Source organism: Haliotis rufescens, unplaced genomic scaffold, assembly GCF_023055435.1.
Source record: "Haliotis rufescens isolate VD_foot unplaced genomic scaffold, xgHalRufe1.0.p SCAF_5, whole genome shotgun sequence".
Taxonomy (NCBI): Eukaryota; Metazoa; Mollusca; class Gastropoda; order Lepetellida; family Haliotidae; genus Haliotis; species Haliotis rufescens.
The window spans coordinates 47,916,129-47,936,292 of record NW_025964223.1 but is presented as its reverse complement, the minus strand read 5'-3'; the positions used below and the strand labels follow the sequence as shown (position 1 = coordinate 47,936,292).

Sequence of the window (20,164 nt, the reverse complement as noted above, 5' to 3'; positions counted from 1 at the left end):
GAGATAGTTTGTTATTCTTTGGGATATTGGGGTAAGTAAGGGGTGTTTACGAGCTAGAGCTTGGTTTTTGGGGCTGATATTTTGGTTTATTAAGTTTCGGATGAGAGGGTTTGATTGGGACGCGGCCCAGAAATTTAAGCTTAGCTGTTCCCTGCGTAGACTTAGTGGCATTTCTCCTGTTAAGGCCTGAAGTGAAGTGTAGGAGGTGCCATGTTGGGTGCGTGTAATTAGTTTGAGGGCCTGATATTGTATTGAGTCAAGTTTTTTAGATAGAGAGTTGTATAGGGTGTTGTATATGGCGCAGCCGTAGTCTAGTTTTGATCTAATTAGTGATATGTAGAGAGAGAGGAGGGTATCTTTGGAGGCTCCCCAGTTAGAGCCAGTTAGGCATCTTAGGGTGTTTAGGTCTTTACTGCATTTAGTTGTTAGGTTTTGGATGTGAGCATCCCAGGTGAGATGTTCATCGAAAATAAGTCCCAAGAATTTGGTTGTGTTTTTGAAATTTGATTGTTTGGTTGTTTAGCTGGAGGATTGGGGAGGCGGGTTTCATGTTTTTATGTTTGAATACTATTCCTGTTGTTTTTTCTGAGTTAAGGGAGAAGCCCCATATGTCAGCCCATTGTTGTATTTTATTAAGAGATATTTGGAGTAAATTTTGGGCCATTTTAATGCTTTTAGTGCGGATCCAGAGGGCTCCATCATCCGCGAATTTCGATGTGTTTACTTTAGGGGATAGGCCCTCGAATAGATCGTTTATCATTATATTGAAGAGGGTGGGGCTGAGGATACTGCCCTGGGGAGTGCCATTTTCTAGGGGACATTGGTCTGATAGTGTTTGGTCTATACCCACGGTTATTTTACGATTGGTCAGGAAGTCCTGGATGTAGTTTATTATCTGACCTTTGAGTCCTATTTTTTGAAGTTTTTGTATTAGCCCGTCGTGCCATACCATGTCGAAAGCTTTAGAGAAGTCTAAGAAGATGCCTGTGCTATATTGTTTATTTAGTTGTCCTGTCTTAATATCTTGCTCTAGTCGGGTGAGGTTATCTAGGGTTGAGCGGCCAGGAGTGAAACCGCTTGATCTGGGTTTATGATGTTTTTTTGGGTTAGGTAATGTTGTAATCTATTTTTAACCATTGATTCCATTACTTTACATAAGTTTGAAGTTAGGGATATTGGTCTATATGAGTTAGCTTGATTAGCTGGTTTATTAGGTTTAGGGATTGGTATGACTAGGGCCTGTTTCCAGGGAGTAGGAACCTGTCCGTTTAGGTAGATGAGATTGTATAGTTTGAGTAGTGCCTGGAGTAGTTTTAGGGGGAGTTTTTTAATTATTTGGTAAGAAGTTAGGTCTAATCCTGGGGCTGTGCCCTTTTTCCTGTTTTGGTATGTGCTGAACAACTTAGATATATATACTTATTAACATCAATGTTTATACAGTAAATTGATTGATGGACACAGAGAGCTGATTAAGATAATTGGAAGCCAGTGAATGACTAATGGGACAGGGTAAACAACCACGGAAGCAATTGGGATGATTGGGAGCCAGTGAATTAGAAGCCAGTGAATTGTCTAATAGACACAGAGTCAGCAAGCAGACTGATAGATGATTGAAAAATTGGCGGATTTTGAAAGATCCAGGCCCCTACCCATTAGAATTAAAGAGCACAGGACCTCAGTACAAAAATATGACTCAAAATCAGCCATCTCCGATCACACCCAAACCCACCCCGACCACAACATCCAGTGGAACAACATCCAGATCCTGGCCAACAATCAGTCAGACTACAAAATCAGAAAACTCCCAGAAGCCATCTACCTCAAAAGGATCCAGCCAGCAATGAACAGAGATCAAGGCTACTACATCCTGTCCGCTTACCATCACCTAATTGCTAAACCCCTATGTCCATCCAAATAATCCACTGGCTTCCAATTATCTCTATCAGTCTGCTTGCTGACTCTGTGTCCATTAGACAATTCACTGGCTTCTATTTCACTGGCTCCCTATCATATCTTAATTAGCCTTATTTACTGTATAAACATTGATGTTAATAAGTATATATACCTATGTTGTTCAGCACTATCCATCACTTGCTTGATAAAGGTGTTAGGATCTACACCGAAACGTTGCACTAATTGTAATAAAGAAGTTGTTCATCCATAGAACTTGTCTTTCTTTATAACCCATAAGTTGGGGAATCAATATAAGGAATAAATATCAGTGTTACTTTGATACTCCTGATTGACTAAGTTTAGGCACACTTAACTAAGTAACAGAACTCTGCTCTTACCATCATTGTCTGTGGTGCCAGAATGAGGTCTGTGAGGGGTTTCATGAAGTTTGTTGCCTTGTTGAAGTGAGTTAGGGTAATATATGCATGGACTAGAAGACACATCACACTCTGGTCTCTCATGCTCTGACCTTGACGAACAGTCAAGCAAGATCCTGGACGACCAAGCTGATTTCTCAGTAACCTCAGAGCTGTCTCCTTTTGAGATAAACAGAGTAATAATATCATTATTCTTTAATGCTAATTTATAAAAAAAGAATTTTTTGGACATTAATAGTGGATCAACTTTAAGCAAATACAACAAAATATGAATGGATGTACCACAAGTGATATCAAGCCATCATTGCAAGATGAAACGATAAACATCAAATATAGAAACACAGGCTTACCTTTTGAGTAACCTTTTCTTTTGTTGTTTCAATGAACTTTGCAACCTCTTCCACAGATTGTGCCTGCATGATTTATTTTGATTATCATTGATAAGGCAGCAAACAGCTAGTATCACCATTATTTGTGAGTCTCTCACTATCAACAATGTTTTTAAAGCAGCATAAAGAATATTCAAGGTCTGGTAATATATGTTGAGGACCAGCATTTCCACCTTCCATTAAGTATGACTGGAGAGCGGATGGGTAAACAGTAAGACACTATAATAAGTAAGCTTTCCTTTGTGAACGTTGTCATGCTGGTCTAATAATGGTTGAGTGAGTGAGTTTGATTTTACGCCGCTCTTAGCAATATTCCAGCAATATCATCGCAGGGACACCAGAAATGGGCTTCACACATTTGTACCCATGTCAGGAATCAAACCTGGGTCTTCGGCAAGACGAGCAAACGCTTTAACCACTAGGCTACCGACGGCCTCAACAATGGTGGAGTGCAAGCTTATTATAACAAAGCGAATGTAATTCAATATCAAATAAGTTATATGATTAAATTAAGTAAAAAACATATTTTACAGAAAAAAGAAATAATACTTAAAAGTTTCAGTAACTTATGCTGAATTGCGTTTTCAATTACAGACAACAAATGTTACTTATGTCCACATAACCATTCTTGGAAATGGAAATATTTTCGGTCAGTTGGCAGGGATACAGTTAAGAGAAAAACATAATAGCATGTGTAAAATCTTACCTGTGTCTGAGGGTTGATGTTCCTCATCGTCACTTCCCTGTGTATGGCCAGGAGGAACAGCATCTCATTGTCCTGTAATGTCAGTCATATATTAATATTTCTAAAGATAAACATCTATCTGAACAATCATGCATACTTATCTTTCTTGGGAGGTAGAGAGACGTATCCAAATGTTACATAAAAAAATGCGAAAGTCAGTGAATGAGTACAAAGTAATTTGATTTTAAATACACAATAGACCATAATTTAAGTTGCAATTATGCATCTTTCAGGGAAATGAACTGAAAATCCCTGCAGCACTGTCAATAAAAATAAACAGCTAGAACATTTTTTGGCTGTTCTGAATTCATTTCAGGCTATTCAATGCTCAAGAACCTCCAAAACATTGTCACCACTTTGAGTCTAAAAGAAATCAAAGGTTAAGAAGAAGAAATACAGTATCAGATGTTAAACAATTACCTTTACTAGTTGTTTCAGGTGCTTGATGTCTTCACCAAGGAGAGTCTTAGCCAAAGCTTCTCTTACTTTTTGGTACGTGGTGTTTTCAAGACACACCACAAATCGATCTGGGCATTCCTTTACCTAAAATCATAAAGTATTGCATTCAAACATGAAACTGAACCCTTAATTAACATCAAGGGGTGGACGATTAAAGCACTTTTCTGTCAAGTATTTAAACACTTAGAGTGAATTTTGTATTTGATTACTTGTACACAAAGAACATAAAATGTATTCAAAACTGTAAACTATGCAACTATGAGCAATTTCAGATATACTGATGCACATGCCATATTCACCATATGACATACCCTGCCAAAATAGCTTATTTGAATTTGATTATCATTTTACAAATTGCAGAATTCCTGCACTAAAAAGCATTTTCTGACCTCTCACTGATACTCTCCCAATCCTTACACAAGCAACACTTTCCAGTTAACACATAAGACATTTGGTTGAGTGCAAGGCTGTAAAGTCACAATTCTATTATTCAATCTTAAAATATGTCTTTATGTGACAGGATAAGTAAATATAACAGGTATACTAATTATATTTGTGTCAAATAAGTCAATTGTTTTAGGATGTTATTGTCTGGGAACCCTTGTTATGGTACTATTATCTGATCTTAACCTCAATTACTGATTAGCTGGTTATCAAACATATCTGTTTACATATGACTTGTGTCTAAATCCATCTATATTCAATAAATGTATCATGAGAACATCAATAAGCAAACCTGTGACCAATGTGTTGACAGATGTAGGAGGCAATTCAACCTAAATCCATATCTAACCCAAACAACCCCCATGTATATGATTTGGTGAAAATATTTTTGTTGCCATCAAAACAAGCCTTAACTTTGCAATACCATCTTAGTTAAGTAGTCACCTGCTCTGTAACATCCAGAGCCAGCCATGGCACCTTGCCAGTATCACAGATAGCATGGTAGCTGTCAGTCCCAAACTCCCGACATATCTGCTTCACCAAGAACTTCCTGAAACACACCATAAAGAATGTGATCAGCAACAACAAAATCTTTCCTTATGACTCCCTTTTTTCCTATTGTTGTGTTAAGATTGGCCTATTTAGGAAAAGGGTTTCCACTTAGGACAGTGGATACAGTGGATGCATGTTCTTATTTAAGCAATGAATTTCCTGCAGTGTCAAATTAACAAGAGTTGTGCACATGGTCTTCATAAAATACAATGAACATATGAGAACCACTTTTCTATATTCGAACACCAAGTACAAGCACAAAATATTGAAGCACAGCATTACTTAGCTAATAAAATACTGTCTATTTAATATCTAGACCCTCAACAGATCAGGGGTCAGAATTATATTCAGAAATCAAACAATTGTTATCATTGAGTATACTACTAAGAATAGTACCTCTGTTACATCAGAGCCATAATTCCTGCAATTTGGCTAACATTATACTGAAACAACAGTCATCAGGAGATGACATATCCCCCTGGTCTGGTGCAATTCAGAAATTGAGTTGCCATAACATACCTTTAGTTTAATGAAATACAAAAAGAATAATGTTCAGTATTTTTCAATATGCCAAATCATCAAAAGGTACCAGTTCTCCTCTCGACTAATCTGTAAATCAAATTTCAGCAAGACATATTCATTACAGTATAAGTTAATACAAAATAAGGCAAAATAAGTAAGCGAGCATCCCCTCCCAACTCATCTACAGGACTGACATATATGGGGAGCTTGTGGTTGAGACACTTCACAAACAAACGATATGGGGAGTGTCCCAAATCTTCGTTACCCACTTGGAGACTTAAAGGATTTGGGAACCACTCTACTGACACGATCTTGTTCCTCCTGGATCAACAAACGGCCAACACATTCAGTTTCCTAGAATGTGACATGCCTACATCTGTCAACGTCCATTAGACTGCATCTCCATCCATGTAAGCCCCCAACCCTCTCCCGATGCATCCATGTAGAGGTGTTGGTCTTGTGGAAGAAATATCAAGGGAATGTTAAAATCATGGGTCTATCGATATGCCAAATGGGAGCACAAAAAACTTTTATCTTTCCTTTGACAGCAAAACAGAGATACCGTCAACAATAAAGACATTTTGTGATATGCATCCTGTCATTCTAAGCTGACTGACCAGTCCCTTGTCAGGATAGTGGTCCTGAACTTTCTGATGGTTTCCATCTGGAACTTGGGCGGACGTACTAGAACGTCTTTGACATTCAGATAGATGATTATATGCATCTCTGACGTGTTCTTTTTCAGAACAAGGAATACAGGGGAATATAAACCTTGGCTGGTATCTGAGTTGGCTTTGGCATGAATTGCTTCCTTCTCTAGTAGCTGCCAACTTGGTCCCTACCAGATGGAAACAACTACCGGTATGCTAGGGTCTGGATACAAGTGCTGGATGCTAGTGAAAGTACAACTTGTATCCCACATAAACAACCTCGAGTAACCTAGGGTCAGACATGATGAGCTGCCAATTGTTAGTATAGGCTCGTAGACATCTACACACAAGTCCTGGGGTTGGTCTCAAGTTGAAGTCCGGTAGGTGATAAATCGAGGTCAAGAGACAAAGCCAAATCGATATGATTTGTTGATAGCAGAGTTGCCCCTCCCTGTAAGTCAGAACAAGTATTTGTCACAGAGTGACGAAATATCCCCCGCCTGTACACCACAGTACCAAATATGAAGACAATCCAGCGATTAGTTCTTGAGATATTGTGGCAACACCGTTTTCCAACTCCAAAAACAGATTTGCCTGCTGTGACCTTGAAAATGGGGTCAAGGTCACCAAATCTGTCAGGTGTATGCGGTGTCTGTATATACACTATAGTTCCAAATATGAAGACAATCCAGTGTTTAGTTCTTGAGATATCGCGGCAACACCGTTTTCTAACTCCAAAAGCAGATTTGCCTGCTGTGACCTTGACAATGGGGTCAAGGTCACCAAAACCGACTGGTGTCTGCGGTGTCTGTATATACACGATAGTTCCAAATATGAAGACAATCCAGTGTTTAGTTCTTGAGATATCGCGGCAACACCGTTTTCCAACTCCAAAAGCAGATTTGCCTGCTGTGACCTTTAAAATGGGATCAAGGTCACCAAAACCGACTGGTGTCTGCGGAGTCTGTATATACACCATAGTTCCAAATATGAAGACAATCCAGTGTTTAGTTCTTGAGATATCGCGGCAACACCGTTTTCCAACTCTAAAAGCAGATTTGTCTGCTGTGACCTTGAAAATGGGATCAAGGTCACCAAAACCGACTGGTGTCTGCGGAGTCTGTATATACACCATAATTCCAAATATGAAGACAATCCAGTGTTTAGTTCTTGAGATATCGCGGCAACACCGTTTTCCAACTCTAAAAGCAGATTTGTCTGCTGTAACCTTGAAAATGGGATCAAGGTCACCAAAACCGACTGGTGTCTGCGGAGTCTGTATATACACCATAGTTCCAAATATGAAGACAATCCAGTGTTTAGTTCTTGAGATATCGCGGCAATAAACAGGTGGGACGTACGGACGGACGTACGGACGTACGGACGGACGGTCGTGAATACTATATCCCCCGCTTCGCGCTTTCGCGCGGCGGGGGATAATCAGTGACCTATCCTGCCTCTTGGGTCAGGCCCACTCTCCCTCGACAGCAATGCTGGGTAGTCGCATTATGGTTGTCTGAGGGGAGATATTGATGGGCTCAGATATTCTTGATCTAACTTGAGCCAGCAGGTGGCATCTCTGCGTAAGTTGGAGCTGGCTGCACATCCATAATTGCACAGAGAGGAGATCTTCTTGCATCCGTAGGATACTCTCCAAGGTTGCGTGAGCAAAGCAAACTTGGAGACCTGTGTCTGATTCTTGGAGAGGGTGTAAGACATGACGGACCCCTGCAGCAAACCAGTTTAGAATAACCAGTTAGAATAAGTCCATCATCAAGTCCTTGAACTCAGTCATAGGGACACTCTTTCCAGTCGAGAGCGACCTGATGAAGTCATCGTTGATGGAGTTGGGAGATTCATGTGTCGTATAAGTTGACAATTTAATAGCCTGAAAGTTGTCAGGTGTTGTAACAAAAGGAAAGGAAAGGAAAGAAGTGACAATTCCCAACGTGTGAATTGCCTTTTCCCGAGGTACAGTTTACCTAACAACTGGTGGGGAGGCTGACAGTGAAGAGGACGTCTGTTGAAAATCTAGGGATTTTATTAGTGTGATGTTAGCCAAATAATAGCAGGAATAATGGCTATGATGAAATAGAGGTAGCTAATCTAAGGAATTACCGTAGGTTCTGAACAAAGATAATCCTTTTTTTAATATTGAAACAGAGACGATTTCCATTTAAACAATATTAACTTAATCTAATATTAACATGGTGCTAATTACATACTTACTTTGGCCATTCTGTATCTTGGACACTCAGCAGTTGTGAAGTCATTTCCAACAGTTTGTTGAAATTCTCTACAGAAGGTCTCTTGTTCACAAACACTGCATGCAGATATTTGGCTGTCACTGACAGACCATATCTACATTGGGCAATAATAAACAGCTTGGCCATATCCAAACCTGATGAGAGAATGTAGCTTCTGCCTTCTGACAGCCGGAAACAAGCAGTACGCATCTCCTCTGATGATATCATTATCTGAGACCCTTTCTCATGGTACAAGTCCTGGAATAATTATACATTATACACGTTAATCCCAAACTAGGCATTCAGATACAAAAGTATTTTACTTGATACTGTAAATCTTCCAGACATAAGACATGACTCGAAGATGACCTTCAGCACCTTATTCAAACGTCCTAAAATAATTCAAATAAAGTGCGACATATTATCCAAAGTTTTTAGCTTCCATAGACTTATAGATTTTTCACAGTTATCATTTTGAATCTGAAGGTTGAGTACAGATCATGGTGTCATTAATAAACCATCAACACAAAGTCTAAGCTTGATCACTGTCATACTCTTCAAAATTTGATTTTCTTTCAAACATTGAGAAAAAGAGCAGCTGACATATAAACTAAATGTTATGATAAAATCTGAATATAATTGTAGTGGAGAGGCCCAGTCATCTAAGTAATTCGCTGCGCAGAGTTGCATCCCTTGGACACAGCAGAAACCTATGATCGTGGGTTCAAATCCTGGTTCGCACCAAATATGTTTCCAGACGTGTCAGCACCATAACCATGCTAATGGGTTTCACCAAAGTGATAAACGTCATAGCTGAATGCCATGATGTAACAGAAATACTGTTCAAAGTGGCATTAAACTCAAATCACTCACTCACTTATTGTAGTGACACATGTTCTTTCTTCTCTGAGTAGTCTGGTTTTGAGAATAAATCACTTAAATATTTTGAAATTTGAGAAAATATTTCTAAAAACATTTAAGGACCTATTATAAACATATGATCAGAAGACTACTAATTACTTGTACACATACATCATTTCATCCTGTAGCTAACATACCTCAAAGCAGTGTATGACAAGAAGACTGAACTGGACAATTTTGTCTTTAGTTTCCTGGGATGTCTCCCTTCTTTCTTGTTCACACAGGTTCTTAGCCTGGAGAAAAAAATCTTGTAGGTATGTTTGCACCATATCTTCACTGAAAAAAAGAAAATTTTATTCAACAACTTTGTATACTATCTATGTAATATCAATCAAAACATTGAAGATGAAACACTTTCAATAAGGATTACACAAAGGCAGAAGGATTGTTTTTTATTTTGTCATTCGTGTGACTTTTTATTCATGTGTAAAAGTAGTAATTTCTCAACTTTGCTCCTTATAATATTTACAGTAATCTATGCAATCAGTGCCTAGATGTGAAACCAAATCCAAACGTAAAAGAAGGAACTTTCATGGGATAATATCTAGAATATAAGGGTGGTTATTAGACTCAGAAGTTGAACTAATATGTAACAATTTCAATATTTTAACACAGATTGTTGTTGATTTTACACTACCACGGTAATTCCAATACTGATCCATTTGATCAAAAGCATTTCTATCCAGATTAATTACCTTTTTGTAAACATAGTGGGCATATATTTTAATATTGTTATTAGTGAGCAGTTATTTGAGGAGGTTCATAAAAATAATAGTTACTATATATGGTACCTGAATGTCCAGCTTAACACTATAACTTATGACTTAAAAAAGATCACAGATATACCTCTTGTGTATGAGAAGTTGAAGAAGAAAGGATCGAACCACAGGTGTGGGATCAATCATGTCATCAAACACAGACATTTGTTTGGTGTGCAACCTTTCCTCTGTCTGGCCAGATCCCCCCTGCTCAACAGTGCGAGTGATGTAGCTGAAGATCCTTTCTATGACAGCACTCTCTGGAGGCTCTGTTCCACCAAAACACAGCTTGGACACCACAGACATGAGGAAGCTGTTGCAGCACTTCTGATACTCTTGGTATTCTTTGAACACTTCCCTGTACAACACAATTGATCAAGTTGCTGCAATAAGTAGGTCAATATGTGTCAAAGATGAAACAAGTACCTCACCAAGTTTTGCCCTTTCGTCTGAGCATTGAACCTTACAAGTAAGCTGAATTATTTCCAAATCCTTCATTTCTAATTGGACAAATAAAGTTATCATACATAAATCAACCAGAGACCAGTTTTTATATTGGTAAATGTATGTTGATAATTGAACAGCAAAATATTTTTCACCTGTTATGCTTGCTATTGGACCTACCTAACTCATCTATTTATTTGTTAAAATCCATCAATGACAGCCCATGCATGAAAAACAATTTAATCCTATTGTTTTTACTAGGGGAGGTAAAATTACATATTGCAGCATTGAGATGTCGGAACTTCATAGAAGCTAGTATTTTGTATAACGTCCTGTTGGGATAACATCTCACTTTTGTTGTGATGGGCCACTGCCAGGTTGAAATTTCTTTGAGATTGTACTATTACAAATAGGACAACATAAATCCCTTGTGGCTTGGATGTCATTGAAGCAACGTAGGCAGATCTTGTCTTTGCAGGGAAGCTCTACTGGTGGTGCTTCATACTCTGATTCACAGTGACTACAAGTACCTATTTTCCTGGAAAAGAATAAAAGCCCTTTAATTAACAGCAAGTAAAATAAATAAGGTACCTGATATTATGTTACAAAGACCAAGTCAACCATCAGAGTGAGTGAGTGAGTTGGGTTTAACGCCGCTTTTAACATTATTCCAGTCATATCGCGGCGTGTCAGCTTAATGTGTGAGGAAAGCCCGAAATGATGCAGGTTTCAGACGTTTACCACTTCGGTGAAACCCACGAGCACGGGTATGGTGCTGACAAACCTAGAAACATAATTGGGGCGAACCAGGATTCGAACCCACAATCATAGGTTTCTGGCATGCACAAGGGACGCAACTCTGCACAGCGAATCGCGTTGCCTTAGACGACTGGGCCACCCGTGCCCCCCCAACCATCAGAAGTAAATCAGTGATATTACTTAGATTTCAAATATACACAAAGAAAAAAGTTAAGCACACCCTAATATATTTCATTATTGTTTGAGCTCACGTGCCATGCATGGTATGCCCGTGCAGCATGCTACCTTCGAGTATCTCAAAAAGCAGTATAGCCAAATGTTTCTGAAGTTTGGTTTTAAACAGTTATTCCATGACATTGTGTGACCATGGCATGGGGGCGATTATCAAACGCCACAAGATGGAAAATAATCGGCATGCATAATGCAGGAATGTCTTGTAATGCCATTGGTCGGAATTTGGGGTATCATCACACTGTCGTAAGCCTTTCAGTCGAGAAACATGCTCAGACCGGTGATGTAGAGGACTGTCCCAGATCCGGAATACCTCCTGTGACAACACATCACGAAGACAGGAACCTTCTTTGTCTCATACGCCGTGAACCCTTTTTAACAAGTCTGAAACAGCTGTGGTTGCCCAATTGTCGTTTCAGCACCAGAACCGTAGGGAACCGGCTGAAAGCAGTAAGACTAAGGGCTAGACGAGTCATAAAGCGTCCCTTGTTGAGAGATCACCACAAAGCTACTCGTTTAGCATAGTGTATTGCGGGACAGAACTGGAATCTGAGAACTTTGAGACGTATCCATTGGTTAGACGAAAGTTGCTTTCTGCTCCACGTCACTGATGGAAGAATGAGAGTTTGTAGGCACAACCCCAGGAACATTAAGCCAACTGTTGCATACGGCAGGGGGCTCGGTAATGATTTGGGGGTGTATCTCTTATGATTGCAGGTTGGATTTGGTCACCATAAGGGGCAACTTAACAGGGGGCTCAGTACATCTGGGATGTTTTGAGGCCAGTCGTCCTTCCTCATTTTGACAACCACCCTCTTGCTACTTGACCTAGGTACATGGATGACAATGCCAGGCCTCTTCGTTCGCATGCAGTCGTGGATTACATGAGGGCCAATGCAAAAACAACTTTACCCTGGCCAGCAATGAGCCCAGATTTGAACCCCCTTGAACATGCTTGGGATATACAGGATACTAGATCCTCCTGTACAAGATTTACGCCAATTGGAAGCAGCATTGCATCAGAAGTGGTTGTTGTTGACTGGAGGCATGAAATGTAGGGTGGTATGCATCATCCAGGCATGTGGCAGTTATACCCACTACTGATCTGTTTCACGTGTCATGTCAAGCAGAGACTTTAAGGAACACTTTCATATGTAACATCAAACGTAACTCGTTTACTTTATCCTGCAGCTCCATACTTTTTTTTAGGTATTGTCTAAGGTCAAAAACAGTACCTGTGTTATCATGATGTTTTTGTCAGTAAATTTCTATCACAACTCATCAATATCCTCTTTATTTGTTGTCAAATGTTTGTTCTATCCGATGACATTGGTATTGCCCAGCTCCTGTGGTCAGTCATCCCATGATTTTTGCCATTTGTCATGGTTCAGAAATAGGGGTGTGCTTAATTTTTTCTTTGTGTATATTTGCCAGTAATTCAACATATTTTACAAAGTAAAATGAAGGTTTAATGCAAAATCATATTAGAGCCTTATTTGCCTCTTCATATAATATCACTATGCCACTTATTAAAGTAACCTAAATGATTCAAATTTGCATTTCTTTAGACCCTTGTTAAGTGTGCATTAAGCATCTATAAAAAATAAAACATTTTGCTGTATTTTATGATCCTTTGAAAGCACACTGATCCAAAATACCTACCCACTGATTTTCTTCACAACTGATTTGTTGACTATTTTCAAGAATTTCTCTACTTTTTCAAGTGACTCTAGTTTGGTCAGATCAGTCTGTTCACCAAGCATCTGCAGAAAAGGGTAATTGAGTGAATATGTTTATCCACACACATCAATACCAAATACATTTCAATCACAATGACCTGCAAGTAACTGAATTGGATCAAATATACAAATGGTTGATAAAATGACTTAAAGGAAAAATATACTTTTCATTATTTACAAATTATTTACTTCAGATCTATTTTATTTATTGTAGTTTTATTGATAACACTACAGAGAGAAATAATTACCTTCCAAAGAGGCATGCATCTCGTCTCCAGCTGAACCTTCTTATTTCCAGTAAAACTTTCCAGAAACAGTTTCATTGTCATAACTCGCATCCAACTGCATCTGAAAACAGTTCAACATATTGTAATTACTTCATCTGAATAGATGTGGAACAAAGAAATATTCGGATAAATTTTGATTTGAACCTGTTTAATGGTTTGAGGGAAAAGGGCGTAATTTTGTGAATAAGAAAATTATCATAACTTTAATTACCTGGCATGATTCATTGCCCTGAGACACACATTGCCATGTGTAAGCTCTGTGTCTGTTGCCTTGAAGATTCTACCTATCACAGGCAGATATGTCTTGACACGATCCATCCAGTCTGATCGGCCTTTATCTGTGTTCAGTTCATCCTTACTTGGCTCCAGCTGCTCCATGAGAAGTGTCAGACTCAGAACATCCAAAGTCTGAAGTAAATTAGGTACACAGTATTGCACAGTCTACATTTATGAATAGAAATATTTTGAAATTCAAAACCTACATGTGAAACCTTGTCATATACTAAACATGGTAATGATACAAAATAAATCTCGGGAGTATCTGATTTTTTCTCATTCCAGTCTGTCAGATAAAGACAAGCCAGTGATTGACAGCATGATATAAATATCACTGTCAGGGTATGATGACACAACTATGTAACCAGGTCACATAATGATACCCATTTTGGCCATGGGGGCAACACATGTTACTGAACAAATAATCTTTCAACATGTCTGGGCATTTTGTTAGATTTACATATGGTGTTTTGATAATGGAAGTTAATTCTCAAATTCATTTGGTAGAAATAGGGAGTAATTATTGACATGAACAAGTCAAAATGTCAAATTTGGGATATTTATCAGCTAAATGTGTTTGAGTTATCAAATACATGTATGTGACTGTACGAGTTTTAACATCCTGTATATTAGGATTCTGAATCCAATATGCAATCCCATCATTGAAGCGTTTACCATTTCATCATCTGTGAGCAGTGGGTTCCCTCCTACTCTCTCCTTCAAGTCAATGACAGCCGTCACAACTTCCGGCCAGACCTGGACAACCTCCAGGAAGAGCTGCAGCCTCTCTTTGGCAGCGGAGTGGATAACGTGGATGTAGACTACAGCTCGTATAATTCCTAGACAATCCAGGTCTCTCCCTCTCTGTCTGGCTGCACTCTCAAAGGCATGACAGAGAATCTGGGAAATATATGAACCAGATTTCTTCAACAGAAACAATACAATACAGAACTACAGCTATACCACTTAAACAAATATTAACTTGTTGTACATAATACTGAACATATATCTACCTCAAACTCATCTGTTTTCCCAAAATAGAGTGTATGGACAAAATCTTCAAGGTATGCTCTCACAACCCCGCTTTTTTCTTCTTTTCTTACAACAGATGACAGGACTTCGCCATACGGAGTCTTGTTGACGATGTTCTCCACATAACTCAAAGAGTCATGTGAGTCTGAAATGAGGCAAACATAGACAATATTTTCAGAAGATTGTCACTTCCAATCATGAAAATAATGAACATACTTCAACAAAATAACCGCAAACAGGAAATGACCAGCAATAGCTTTTTCCAAATATTTACAATGCAAACCAAAAGATTAAAAGGGGTAAAGAATGTTTAAACAAACTTTTGACACAGTGTTTCCATTTTATGCTAAGCTTGTTTAATTTGGAAAATACATGGAAATCCAAAATATCTAAGGACAAATAAACATAGATTAGATAAGTAGTTAAACACAGTATACATTACTTTACAACATCAATAATCCTATATAGCTTGTAAAATCATGTGTATCTGTTTAAAGACATGTCTCACAAAAACTAAATCAATTACAATGTTTTAGTTGTAGTCAGTTTCTTGCTCGATATGGTTACTCTTGTGAGTGTCAAATTGTGATGTGGCAAGACAATACATAATTTATTACTATATCATAATGTCTGTATAGTCCAGCATGTAGATGTATTGGTTTCTACAAGATGAACACTAATCACAAGAGCTATATGTCATAACAATAAGATAAGCTAAAACACAGAAGACTAAGGAGAAACAAACTGTATATACCTTGATCAAAAGAATTGCCAATGTCTTCTGACTGTCCAATAGCAAGTTGAACACCTTCAAAGAGAAGCCAGAAAAATGGCATCTGAACTGAAAACACCAATTTGCTGACTCCAAAATGATGTGGTACAACCTCACTCTGCTGGGACTGGTTGCCAGGGGTGATGATCCTCTTACACTGGTCATGACAGACTGTGGTGTTGTTGAGCAATGCCAGCCATAGTCTTTTCGTCCATGGTGCAACATCAGGTGCATGCATGAAGTCTAGGTTCCTGCTGGTATCAAGGAATGCCAGAACTCGAGCCAGTACTGGGGTCATTTTGTTCTCAAGGCACTGGATGGCAGCACGTCTACAAAGTATTATAGCTCATGTAAACAGACTTGTCAATAACAGCATTTTAACTATAACCACTTATCAAGATGCTAATTTGATATAGTGAATGATATAAACATACCTGAACGTTCCAGCCTTTCTGACATTCTCTGGTCTGGCAGCTTCTTTAGACAGCCAGTTTGTTGGCAAGATACCAGTCTGTGATTCCTCTTTTTCTTTCAGGAGGCTGATGATGAGCTTGGACAAGCCTTGCATGAACATCTTGGCATCTGCAGTCAGATGTAGTGACATCAAAGTTAATCCTTAAAGAGGTCACACAGGAAACTTTTATAAAAAGGATTCCGATAACACTGAGCCAAAATCTCCCTTAATTAGCCCCAATAGGTATATTTGTCAGTGACAACCGCCAAAGCTATTAGAACTTGTGCAAACAATCAAAAATAGAAATGTGACCAGCAAATAGACTCCACTGCAAAGAGAGTGCCATGGAGCTGTGGCTTACCTGGATATGTATTGAACAGTTAAACATGTCAGCAAAGTTGGCCACTTATCAAAACTTGCTAAAGTTCAGCTTCATCAGTCGGGCAATTTCAGAAGATGTTTAGCCAAGAATGCATTTTCAGAGATCTTAAAAGCAGAGATCTTTACACAAAGGTCAAATCGAAAATACTGCGAAAAACAAAACATGTGTTGAGTCCAACTGCTACCTAAATATATAAGAAATAAATCTTGCTGTTCAGAATTGTTCAAAATCCCAAAGTTTTTCACTCAGATCACAGTTGTAATCCCCAGTAACTAGTACATGTTCACATTTATGCTGCTTGGAGAGATCCTGAAGTTTCTGCATGAAATCAGTAAGTGAATGTGACAACCGTGTCCATGACATTTTTGGAAGAACATACACACAAGCAATACAGAACTTGCCAACAAGAAAGGAAATTAATGTATTCAATACTGCAGGATGACATTAAATCACATAGCTGGACACTGTTCTTGAAACTTGTTGAAACATACACAGCAATATCATGTGTAGTGTCTCCTGTATAGACTTGATATCCTTGGAGGTCTCTTTTACTGTGATCATTGATGTGAGTTTCTGTGAAACACAAAACATGAACCACACCGACAAACTTATCATTCTTCACATCTTCGAAATGAGCATTGAATGATCGAATATTCAAGTGAGCCACCTTGAGTCCATCACTATGACTGTTCTCTACAGGGTGTGTCCAGGTGAACAGTCTTTCATGCCGCAATCCAATTCTTTTTTGTTTACTACAATTATATGTTCATCAAAACCTACAAATTTTAGGCCTTTACTTGATTTGACCCGACTGAGCATTGTATATACTTGACCAGGCTGGGCTTGAAATTTACTTTGTTGTGTTATTGTTATGTTTCCAATCATCTGCTCTTAGGTGCTACCTTGAGACTTGTGGATGCTAAAGTTCCTGGATACTTCTTTCAACCGTGACAGATTTAGCATTGTCAGACACAGAAAACGAGGCTGTTGCAGCAGTAATTGGTACGGCATGTTTCGGAAATGAGCACCACCGCCATTTTCAGTCTATGTCAAAGTCGTTGCCATGGACACTGGAACAAATTTTTTTCCAAAGGACACCAGTTCACCACTAGACCTATCTTTGTGCTAACTTTGGTTAAGATATCTCTCATAGTTTTTGTGTTATGCTCTGGAAAGGAAACGTGATGGAAGGACGGATAGACAGCACCCATTCCTATATCCCCCTTCCACTTCGTGGCGGGGAATAAAAATAAACATCCCCAATTATTAAGAGGCACCAGTTCACTACTAGACTGATCTGTACAGCCAGTTTCATCAAGAAATATGTTTGGAGTTCTGCTTCGGAAACAAGCACTAGCTACCGTCATTTTCAGAAAAGTCCAACTTGTCATGAAAACAACAACAACAAAAAATTAATAAACATGCCAAATCATCAAAAGGCACCATTTTACCAACAGATAAATCTGTATAGCAAGTTTTATCCAGAAATATTTGATGGTTTTAGAGTTCTGCTCCAGAAATGAGCACTTCCCTCATTTTCAGTTAAGTCTAACCTGTCGTCAGGAAAACAACAAAAGAAAATATTTAAAAAAAACATCCAAAATTATCAAGAGGCACCAGTTCACCACTAGACTGATCTATATAGCAAGTTTCCAGAAATATTCAATGTCTTTTTAGTTCTGCTCCGGAGACAAGCACTTCCCTCATTTCAGTTTAAGTCCAACTTGTCTTAATGGAACAAAACAAAATCCCCTACCCCCTAAAAAAATCCCAAATCATCAAAATGCACCAGTTCCCCAATAGACTGATCTCAATAGCACATTTCAACAAGAAAACATTTAATGGTTTTGGAGTTCTGCGCCGGAAACGGAAAGCAACTTGTTTTGATCATGAACAATCATGAAAAAAATATATTAAAGAATGATGATCCTAAATCACCAAAAGGCAACAGTTCCCCACTAGACTGATCTATATAGAAAGTTTCAACCAAAAATATTTAACGGTTTTGGAGTTCTGCCCTGGAAATGAAAAATGGATGGCTGGGCGGACGGACTGACATGGTGATGACAAATGTGGCTGAATCTATAATGGATGTAAATATAATTTGCCACAATGAAAATTGGATTTGAACCTCTAACAAATTTAATCATCTTTGGTGGGGACATGCATGAAAAGTTTCAGTTTCACTGGTTCAGTGGTTTCTGAGAAGATGATTACAGATGTTGACGCTGGAAGCCAAACAAACAGACCTTGACATAAGCTCACTTGACTTTCAGTCAGGTGAGCTAAATATGAAACACATCTCCAAAGAGAGTGAGTAGGACTTAATGCTTTGAACCATAAAGGTATTGCAGTAAATTATTAATATCACTTTGTGTCAGGTTAACAACAGAGGAATGCTCAAAGTGAGGAGACATTTAGCACTTTGAACAAATCCATGGATCATCGTCGGAGATGAATCTGAGATCAGTGACCCCTCATATGTCAAGGGGATAAAGAAATATCAATAGCATATTTCTTGACAGTGGAAGAACTTGTCATTATCAACAACCACTGACCTTCGTTGTCTGTGTTATCCAGGAGCTTCAGGAGGATCTCTATCCTCTTGGTAGAGCGTTTGGTGTCCAGTTCTACATCCCTGATGAGAGCAGCAGCGGACTGGATGCAGGGTAGAAGGAGGTGTTGGAAGTAGGGAGCAACAGTGTCTGTCATTGATGTCATTCCTTCTAGCGTTATGTCATCCATTTCTAATGGATCTTGTCTGCGGTAATTAACAGATTCATCAACTTCCATCAACTCTGAATGTCTCTGTCTGGTATTCTGACCTTCTTGATCATCTAGATTCCCCATCAAATCTTCCTCATACTCCATGGGTTCAATCCTCTGCTCTGAAGGTTGGACACTTGTAGGTGGCATATTGCTTTTCAGTCCTTCAAGAATAGATGACGGTGAATTCTGGTGAAGCACCTCCATGGATGGCAGGTCTGAAGTTGGTGGTCGCAGTTCATCTAGATGTAATGAGTGCCATTTCCCAGCCTGAAGGTATTTATTAGGATTGTTACATTCCTTAAAGTTAAACATCTATCCTACTCATAAAAAGATTCAGATTCTAAACGTACAGTAGAGTAGAACTGTTATTGAAAGAAGTATACTCCTAATACTAATAATGTGTATATACAAGAAAGAATATTGATAATAATATTATCATTAGGCTTTGAAAATATGACCAGTTAAGCTAACTATATATGCACCAGAAACCTGCAGTTTTGTTTGCAATATATCTATTTCGAAGACATACATATATCCAGATCATGCAGTTCATTAAGTCCTTAAAGGGCAAGCTAACTCAACATAGTAACTTTTGGAGATACTTGATCACAAATGGATGAGCAAAATTAGTTTGAAAAGGGGAAACAACATAAAACAGACGATAAAAAATGATAGGCAAAATCGCCCCCCAAAGGAAACATTCTGCCACCAAGGGGATTCCCATTACTGGGGTTAAAACGGATTACCTGTGTTTAAAATGTGCTAAGCAATTTTAACGATTGGGACGACGCACAGTTTGCCTCGTGGTTTATTTGGGGTCTTCCTACTATCCAGCACCTATTGTTATGGGTACAAATTCACCCTAGCATAGTGATTGGTTCAACAATGGAGGGATTAAGGGGGCATCTCACATATGACACAACTAATTGGTAAATATCTCCCAAAACTTAAAGAAACTAATAGGCGATGTACAGATGTATATTGCTTAAACAAAAAAGATGGG

At 38.6% G+C, this 20,164-nt stretch overlaps 1 protein-coding gene across 3 annotated transcripts in view; it reads right to left on the bottom strand.

Moving 5' to 3' along the window:
- Nucleotides 1–20,164, bottom strand: part of LOC124137118 (E3 ubiquitin-protein ligase rnf213-alpha-like) — a 175,197-nt gene that overhangs the window by 26,166 nt on the left and 128,867 nt on the right. For all 3 annotated transcript variants that reach the window (XR_007218279.1, XM_048383674.1, XM_048383675.1), the window contains exons 59-75: nt 18,951–19,428; nt 15,991–16,138; nt 15,539–15,885; nt 14,766–14,929; nt 14,428–14,652; nt 13,688–13,884; nt 13,438–13,537; nt 13,113–13,213; nt 10,813–10,998; nt 10,105–10,374; nt 9,396–9,534; nt 8,321–8,595; nt 4,812–4,917; nt 3,885–4,007; nt 3,426–3,497; nt 2,681–2,743; nt 2,292–2,489 (exon numbers count right to left, since the gene is read on the bottom strand). Coding sequence is in view for 2 of the 3 variants with exons in the window: in XM_048383674.1 (XP_048239631.1) it covers nt 2,292–2,489; nt 2,681–2,743; nt 3,426–3,497; nt 3,885–4,007; nt 4,812–4,917; nt 8,321–8,595; nt 9,396–9,534; nt 10,105–10,374; nt 10,813–10,998; nt 13,113–13,213; nt 13,438–13,537; nt 13,688–13,884; nt 14,428–14,652; nt 14,766–14,929; nt 15,539–15,885; nt 15,991–16,138; nt 18,951–19,428 (3,192 nt within the window). In the remaining variant the exon portion in view is untranslated. The remainder of the gene's footprint in view (nt 1–2,291; nt 2,490–2,680; nt 2,744–3,425; nt 3,498–3,884; nt 4,008–4,811; nt 4,918–8,320; nt 8,596–9,395; nt 9,535–10,104; nt 10,375–10,812; nt 10,999–13,112; nt 13,214–13,437; nt 13,538–13,687; nt 13,885–14,427; nt 14,653–14,765; nt 14,930–15,538; nt 15,886–15,990; nt 16,139–18,950; nt 19,429–20,164) is intronic.